Genomic DNA, 9392 nt, shown 5'->3' with positions numbered 1-9392 from the left:
GTCTCTTCACAATATTAATAAAGTGACTTTTTTCAGCTGTGGGAAAATTTTATGCAATGATTGACCACTGGGACCGAGAAGAAATAAAATAAGGAAATTTTTTGGAAAAGATTGAAAAAAATTTCAATTGCACAATGACCCTCGGTTTTTGTATACATTTTTAGCCTTCCAACGGCAAGTGATGACGTTTCCATATGAGTTAACGGGAGAGGAGAAATACCGGTATGCAGAAGACCAGACCTGGAATCGAACCCGGGCCCCCTAGATCTCAGGTGCTCTACCATTAACTGAGCTATCTGGCCACCGGCGATCGAACCCAGATGCCCGCCATATGAGTAAAAAGTATCGAGAAGGATGTTAGACAAAAAAGTCTTTGTCTTTTGCTGGCCTCTTTAATTTCTCAAATTCTATATTAAAATTTCAATAGAAACATTATACATTGTGACAAAAAGCCAAAACAAACCCAATTCTGGCTTCATTCACCAGAATTTTTTTTAGATCACTTTACCGAATTTATTGTAAGATCTAACTAGAAAAACTAAGGCAATAAAGCGAGTGCCTTAGAATAGTGTTAACTTTATAACAGTTCATCAAACAAATTCCTGGTCATGAGAAATAGGTAATTTTAGGTTTCACTTTATTGAAATTTATACGTAAAACTTTTAAACTATTCAAAGATGAGCTGCATACTTAAGAGTTTATGCTGTGGACAGAAAAAGATAATGTCAAGTAAATGTTATAAATGTTTTCTTGTATCTCAAGGAGTTTTAAGTCATATGATCCTCTCCAGGAATTTTTTGAGAACCCCTCTTATGTATAATGGACCAATCTCTATAAGCTAATGAGTCGAATTCCAAATTTGGATACATTTTTTTTCAAATACGAGGGACGTTCAATAAATAATGTCATTAGCTCGATGACATACAACATAGAAATCATATGACATTAAGCTTGGCTTTCTCTGATTATTGAATCTTTACTGAATTAATAACAGTTTGTGTGACCACTTTTCATCGCATTATTTCATTGTGGAAAGCTGAAAAACAAGGGCTATCCAAGACACTGCATTTAAAATGAATGGTCAAGAATCAGTAAACTAGAGTAAAATTAAACGCTTCATTAAAGCAGCTGTGAAAGAATATGCCGAAAATATATTAACTGAAATATATGAAATTTACAATAACCAATGTACGTTTAATAGACACGTGAACAGGTGGATTTCAATAAACAAAAATTATATAATGGGCATGAAAAATGGGTACCGTCCTTGGCAACAAGGACTTACAACAACCAATGTATATTTGCGAAAATTCAACAAATTATCACTGATTATGTTTTATTGACTTTAAGACACATAGCAAAATTGATAGAAAAACAGTTTTAAATGCTATTTTCTTAAATATTAGCGGTTTTATTGTTCAAATTCATATTCGGAGAGGAAGTTCAATTTCTGGAGGAGTCTAGAAAACATTTTTTTGCAAAACAATTGAAAGACTTGTGAGAGGAAGGAACCAAAAATGAAGAATTTATTACATTAAATTTTTCATGACAGCGTCCAACCCACAGGCCAAGAAGAGTACAGGAGTTTTTGGGATAAACAGAAAGTTAATGTTTTGTCACACCAACAAACTTTGCCAGATCTTTCAACCTTTGACTGTTTCATTTCCCAAACTTACTTAGATAACATCTATCAGAAAGGAAAAAAAACATTTACAGCAAATCATTGGATCTGCCATATTCCAGTATACGAAGGGTCATACTCAAAAATAAATGTTCTAAAACAATAAGAAATTGAATAAAAATGTTATGGAAACGTGTTTTAATTAAAAGAGAATATTTCAGTTAAATCATTCAGACGAAATCATAGAAAAGCGTTTTTTTTTCTTTCCGAGCCCCAATCACATTATTTATTGAACGCCCCTCGTACAAATTATTAAGTTGAACATGGTTGATAAATTCTAGCAAGCTCTGATGGTGCTGCACTTCTATGGGTTAGTTTTGTCTCCCCACTGCTCTGTGATTTCTTTCCATTTCGAAGACCCAGTTTATCAAACCAACCCAACTCCACAAACATGAGTTTGACGCGGTGAGTAAAGACAAAAGAAATCATAATATACACCCCCTGTGAGCCATTTATAACTGTTACCAGGTATGAAAAGGGTGATACAGGGAACAGTCCATCTATGATCTGAAAAACCCATGCTGTACCAGTCAGAAGAAAAAGCTTAAAATAAATTCTAAGATCGTTTCGACATTGTGTATTTTCAATAGTAGGAGCACTGTGGATTTTATAAAATGTTATAGAAAACAAAATAAAGTTTATGAAGCAAATAATGGAGATGGGAAGAATAAAGCTGTAAAGTTGGGTGTCCTTGTCGTCAATAAAACAAGAACTTCCCCCAAACCCTGTCAGAGAAGATTGCGAGAGATGCATATGAATTCCAATGGTTAGGCAAATACATAATACAGGAACCAGAAATGCATAAAGCGAGTATAATATGATGGTATGATTACAAAGATTTTTGTCATAAAATCGAGCATCACACACAAACACACGAAACATATGTAAAGAACAAACACTCGCACATGTAAATGTAGAAAGCCAAAAGTAGTAAATGAATATCCCAACCACGTTACATGCTATCTTGTTATCTTCGAACACACCTTTAAAGAGTAAAAATAGTTGAGCAAAGAACAGTGATCCTACAAAACACATTAAATTTTGACCTGGGATAGTGCGAAGCTTTTTGAGAATGGAATAGACAATGAAAGTAATAACTAGAGAAACAATGGATATGCAAGTTGTTAGAATTGTCAATACTTCAAGAAAGAAATGTTCTGAATGTTCCCCAGATCCTGACTGAGTTTGATTAGATTGTTTCGTAGGTGTATAGTCAGAGGCACATATTCGTACCGTATTGTTTTCACCTCTGGAGAATTCATTATAAAAGAATGTCCGATTCAAAGAAGAAACATATACCTGTAGTCCATCATGCGAAATCTGACACTCTTCGTTTGTTAATGACAGTTGCGGACAAAACAAAAGCTTGGTGATATCAATACCTGGGTTATTGCTGTATTGGCGAAAAGACTGATAGTGTGTATCACATAATTGGAGGAACGGTAATGTTTTCTCTTGGATTGGTAGAAACCAAGCTTTTACATCCTCTGAAAATTCCAACGAAAAGTTTTGGAAGGATCCAGTCTTCGTACAAGCGTTATAAAGACTTTGTTCGATTTCATTTCGATCTTTCACATTATTCTTGCTTTGTATGATTATTTTGATAAAGATGCTGAGCTCTAGTGGATTTGAATCAAGCACCATAATTGTATCTTCACACATTCTTCTGTAGCGCTGTCGATATTCCAAAATGTTAACACTTAGATCGGTTCCATTGTGAAGATCCTCTATCAAGAAGGAAATCATTGTTTGAATTACTTGGTCAAGGTTCATCTGCATATAGCCTTGGTGTACTCGAAGACTTGCTTTAAAGGCTATGTTGTAAATTAAAGGAGATCGGAATGAAATCAGTGGATAACACTTCCCATTCACAAGGGTTTTGCCAGGGAAACAGAAAAGCTGTCGACATTTTCCCTTAAAGTAAACAAAAAAAAATTGATCATATGAAAATTGAAACAAACAGAAACATTAAATGTAAATGAGGCACTGAAACCCATACAGAATGTAAGTGTTTGTAAATAATTATAGAATAATCAAACACATAGAGAGAAACGGTATAAATATGGCATACATGTAGCTATACAGTTACCTTGAAAATGTCGAAAAATTCATTATCTTGACATTTTGCGTTAGGATCTTTAGGTTTTTCTAAGTCTATCTCATCTGTGTTTTCAAATAACGAGAATATTGTACGATAATTAGTAAGTTCATATCTTCCACCTACAGTCGTTCTTGCTTGATCACATAGTGAACAGTACAGACTTCCAGCTACAGAAAAGACACAATCGGGTGGAAAAGAAAGGGATGGCTGAAAATTTAGCTGACAATTCCTAGAGTCAACGTTTTGTATGATAAGCTCCAAGCTGGCTTCACGTTTAAAATTCCAAATTTTGGGACATGCCAAGGAAATTGTCCATGGCACTAGGTATGTGTGGTTTTGAATATAGTTGCTATCTGGTACAACACAAAGAAAACAAAAATAATTTTTGTACGTAACCGACGTATCTTTATCTGTGACTGGAATTAGACTAAGATAATGTTTATTGTCATTTTCACAAAGATTCTTGATTTCAGTGTTATTGTAAGCCTTTGAGCATTTACTTATCATGAAATAAGAATGCTGGTGAAAATCTGGAATTGGCGGGTACGATACATCCACACATGACCATTTGTTGACTTGCTTCATAATTATATTATACTTTGGATCTTCACAACAGTTGTTGGTATTGTTGCACTCAGAGGTACATGAACAAGGAAGATATGAATGTTTATCATCTGAATATTCTGCATCGGCATCAATATGGGACCTGGCTCTTCGACACCATTTCCTTTTTAAAAACCAGCCGAAATCTTCAGTATATGCTTGATAAAAACTGTTTATGTTATATAAACGGATTGATATCGAGGAGTCAAAGGAAAAATTTACATTGCTAACCCTAAACTCAGATTCATAAGTGAGTTTTCCAGGAATTGATTGCCCATGCATGTTTGATGTCATTGGTCTGTTGTAAATATTAATAGACAATGTCGCGTCTTGCAACTTTATATCGGTTCGTCCTGTTTTGACTAAATTACATTCTTTGCAATATTTGTTTTTATATGGATATTGTAATGCTTCTACAGTATCGTTGATACACGCATCATATAAATCCTGAGGAATATAATCAATCTGCCCCGTGACATTACAAGTTGATATTGGTGGTCCAAACAAGTCATCTGCAATGTTACACATTAGGCAAAAGGGATTTTGAAACAAGCCAAAAGGCTGATAGTTTGTCTTACAAGCAGTTTCAACTGTCGAATCAAATGAAGATAGCTTTCCCGTGGCATTGCACTCACCGATGAAATGCTTATTCCAGTCACATACTTTAGGGACTTCTAATTTCTGGCGAATTTCATTTGAAGGGATGAAACTTAAAGAGCAATGCTTAGATTGGAAATATTTCCATACCTCATCAATGGTGGAAAACACGTTTTGACCAATGGAACAATTCGTTTCAATATCCCAAGGAACAAAAATAGATTCATTATTACAATGAGCACAGTAAGCATTGTTATATGACATATTAGTTGATTTCGAGGTAACAGGGTTTCTTCGAAGGAAATTCTTATTCTCGTTTGCTTCTTGACACTTCCTTACAAGTTGTTTATCAGCACTTGGGAGGCAGTCGTTTTTCATAAAGTAAAATTTTTGTTTCCCTTCAGAACCGAACGAGGTTTGCACGCATGTGTTGAACGATATATCAAGGCAACAGTTACCATGAATCCGACACATTCTATCGCAGCTACAACTTGGACAGGAAACGTTGCTTTTCCTGTCGGTGGTGGTTCCTATCAAAGATTGATCACAGATAGCGTCTCTGCCACAAATTGAGGAATATTGATTCATTAGATTCTTCCAGTCTTTATCAACTTTTTCGGTAGTTATAGGAGACATCGACAAATAGAAGACAATTTTGATCAACCAGAATGCTTTGACACTTGATGATGTATCTAAAAAGAAAATAATGTGTTGTGATTAAATTTCATTGCATGCAGTTCAAGGCAAATAGAAATAATATTCCTTACACATGTAGTATATGTATGTTTATGATCATTTAAAATCATTTGAAGAATATTCCAAACCCTCAATTTAAAAATTACCTGCTTATGTGTTCTCTTTACAGGGATCGACACTAACTTTAAATCCATTGTTGCCAGCAGGGCTAGCATATTCTTATATTTACTTGCCCTGTTCATGTATTAGGTTGTCCAGCAGCCAAAGGCTGCTGGTCGAGTCACAAAGCGACAAGCAGGGTACGTGCGGGAGGGGGTATCCCCCTCCTGCTGGTGGGGGTACGGGGGGTTTCCCCCAAGAAATTTGAAAATAGAGAAGCCAAATCCTGCATTCTGGCTGTATTTTGGGTAATATTTTATGTCACTCTACGATTGTACCTACATGTAAAGACATATTTCATTTTGAAAAATTCCATAATCATCTTATTATCATAGGCATAACTTATTTTTTTTTTAATTTACTGAACATTTCCGTAAAATTGATAGGTACTAGCAATTATTTCCTACTGTATCTTGCGTTTATTCTTTCATTTTCTAAGTATATCCTATCAGTATCATATTTTATTTTATTTTGTTTTTTTTTTTTGTTTTTGTTTTCAAGGTTTCCTTTTCCTTCATGTTTTCGAAAAGGTTTTGAAATCATAGTAAAAACCTCATATCATCAATAGTTTTGGGATTATTTGTGTGCATTCGGAAACCACCGCGTTTCAAATGTATCCGTAAAAAAGGACCAGGGGTATATTAATTCGATACGTTTGCTTTGCTGTATTTCCATACAATGGCGCTAATAAAGAGAGGGACACGTGAAAATGATCAAGTGAAAGATATGTCGGAATGGTTGCTTCGGCACCTCAATAGCATCGCCAGTATTCAAGAAGACTAGATAAGGTAAGGCAAGTTAAAATGTAAATTGTTTTACAATATAATCAACACATGTACAGCTTGGAATATCATTTTGGGAAAAAAAGTCTTAATTTTGAAGATAGTTCTTCAATCTTAAAAATATAGGATTTAATTATTTACATCCTTGTATTCAGTTCAATCGTATACAGATTTAGTACAGAACATAGAAACTGTTCCCGGAAAGATATACATAAATATATTAATGAAAGTCACATTGTACTGTTTCTAATAATTATAAATAAAACAGTAACCTGGCCTTGATAGTACTTATATTGATAGTACTGATTAAACTGAAACAACTGACAATACAAGTAGCTTCCTTACAAAGTTCATTTGTTGATGTCATCTTTATATACTTCAAATCACTCTCTTTAAGATAAAATAGGCTAAATTGATCCTAAAATGAACATTTGAAAGCTTTCCACAATCTCATCATTGTATGTAGTAATAAACGCTCTTTATATTTTCTTTGCCTTTCGCGCCATTTTTACAAGTAAGATCTTATTTGAAAGGGAATATTTTTGCGTTGAGTTTAGTTTTAAATAAAAATAAAGAACGGCTTTGGATGAAAAGAAATATGTCTGCATGATTTGATAGGGATTTTTCATTACTGAAGCGCGTTTTTAAAGCATCGATAATAAAAATCTGCAGGTGACATGTGACAAGTTGATGTCTTTTTGTGTATCATATATCCTTCAACCCTCAAAGTTATAATTTACTTTTGTATCAGGGGCAATATTACGAATTATAAATTTTCAACGTGCTAAATCTATTTGTGTTTATTATTAATTTGTGCTTGCAAAGTTTGACATTTTTCGTATTTGTTTGTCAAAAATTATGTTATTATGTTTGTCAAAAAAGTTATGGTTATATAATAGATAAGCTCTATATAATTAAGGAGCAATCCAATTGAGACATCAAAGTTATGGTTATAGAATAAATAATTAAGGAGCAATTCAAGTCATTAAAATTATCAATTCTATCTGAGTTTTTATTATAGTTATATATCTCATTGCTTAAAAATTAAAAGAAACGTTTAGATATCGAATGCATAATTTACGATACTTACAAAGAATTCTTGTTTGAACATTCCTATAATGAAAACCCATGATTTCCGATTCACTAATCCACGTTTACTGATGTAATCATTTGCTGCGTATAATACAATCCTAAATGATAGCTAGATGACCATTGATATATCATCGTCCTCTGCACACGCCACAATTAAACACTTTGAAAGAAATATAGGTTAAAAGGGGATAGTTTTTCGATATTTTCCATTTATACTCCGATCATAGCTGTCCTACCGAACTGTCATTATAGCCAATTGTATTGCTATTTAGTCAAAGAATATGAATTTGGAAGAGAGACACTCAGTATTATTATCGAAACAGATGGTTTATTTGCCTAAGGTCAGCAGCTTTTTAATTTATCTTTCTACAATGATATCATAATAATAAAGACCTGTGATGCTTATATATATATATATATATATATATATATATATATATATATATATATATATATATATATATATATATATATATATATATATATATATATATATATATATATATATATATATATATATAAAGCACTAAAAATGACCAACGACACGAAAAATAAAAATTGTCAAATGTTCGAGACGCCCTGTCCCTTCCTTAGGACAAAGAAAAAAGTTAAAAAGTCATAAGAACAAAGGAAAAATAGACACAAAAATAACTAGCACTACTACTAAACTACTAAACACTAGATATTTACATACTTAATTACATGTTGAATTCGAAATTTTTAAGAACACTAATAAAGAAAGAAATCCGGACCGCTATGAAATGCGTCCGTTCTATCGGGTATACTCGGGTGAAGTGCGATTTACATAATTGAACGAATTAATTATGCTAATTAATTACGACAATCAGTAAATCGTACATTGTTTCATTCTCTCAAAATGGCGTAACTTTGCTTAATAAAGAATAATCAAAGAAAAATAAGATGGCAGGGATATTTAAACATATGAATTATGATCCATTATAAATTTTGAAATATTTAAAGACTTATTACCGAGAAAAAATAATTAACAAAGGTGAAAGCAATACATAGTTATGTGGGTTGTTCGAGAGTTGGTGACGCAAATTGACTGTACAGTTTACACTAAATTGAGAGAATAATCTTGTTTAGTATCATCAGGAATTGGGTCTAGTTTACGTTCATTCTGGTGAAGTCATTCAGTTTGTTAATACCATTAGGGCGGAATGACTTCAATCTGTGCATCCAGAACTTGTCTTTGCTTTTTCTCTGAGCATCTGTCCATCTTGGGTTATGGTCAATCACCACTACTGTCATGTCCTCCTATTTGTGACCCTCAAGGTTGAAATGTTCCCCAACGGGTTCATTGAGTTTTTTGGTCCTAATGGTCGAACGGTGGTTATTGACTCTCCTGCGGAGATCTCCTGTTTCACCAATATACTGTTTGGAGCAAACTTTGCAACTGATGAGATAAATGCAGTTGTCAGTATGACAGGACAAATTTCCTAGTATTTTGTAGCTGCGGCCTGTAACAGGGCTGTTAAAACTGTCTGTGTCAGTACTGTGCTTACAAAGAAGACATCTTCTGTCAGAGCAAGTTTTAAAGCCCCCGTTAGGTAATGGGTTGTCCAGTCTGGTTCTTACTACCATGTCCTTTAGGTTCCTTGGGCGTCTGTATGCAGCCAATGGGGGTTCCTTAAAGACCTCTGCCATTCGTTTCTTTGAA

General features: G+C 33.7%; 1 protein-coding gene across 1 annotated transcript; it reads right to left on the bottom strand.

The window, feature by feature from the left end:
• Positions 1-284: 284 nt before the first annotated feature.
• Positions 285-7978, bottom strand: LOC134261621 (uncharacterized). The gene is made up of 3 exons (XM_062744046.1): positions 7710-7978; positions 3771-5674; positions 285-3595 (listed from the first exon to the last, which is right to left on the bottom strand). Exons 1-3 carry the CDS (start codon positions 7747-7749, stop codon positions 1934-1936), a joined length of 3606 nt encoding a protein of 1201 aa, XP_062600030.1. The 5' UTR covers positions 7750-7978; the 3' UTR covers positions 285-1933.
• Positions 7979-9392: the final 1414 nt, after the last annotated feature.

Source organism: Saccostrea cucullata, unplaced genomic scaffold, assembly GCF_032062105.1.
Source record: "Saccostrea cucullata isolate Sc308-1 unplaced genomic scaffold, CSIRO_AGI_Scuc_v1 ctg356, whole genome shotgun sequence".
NCBI classification, from domain to species: domain Eukaryota; kingdom Metazoa; phylum Mollusca; class Bivalvia; order Ostreida; family Ostreidae; genus Saccostrea; species Saccostrea cuccullata.
The sequence above is the reverse complement of the archived record's forward strand: the minus strand, read 5'-3'. Positions and strand labels throughout refer to the sequence as shown.

Bases quoted from the DNA above. Each gene is read 5' to 3' on its own strand.
- LOC134261621 (XM_062744046.1), bottom strand. From the start codon at position 7,749: ATGGGTTTTCATTATAGGAATGTTCAAACAAGAATTCTTT. The intron at 5,675-7,709 runs GTAAGTATCGTA...TTTTCTTTTTAG, and splicing joins TGTTCAAACAAGAATTCTTT to ATACATCATCAAGTGTCAAA. The intron at 3,596-3,770 runs GTAACTGTATAG...GTTTACTTTAAG, and splicing joins AATTTTTCGACATTTTCAAG to GGAAAATGTCGACAGCTTTT.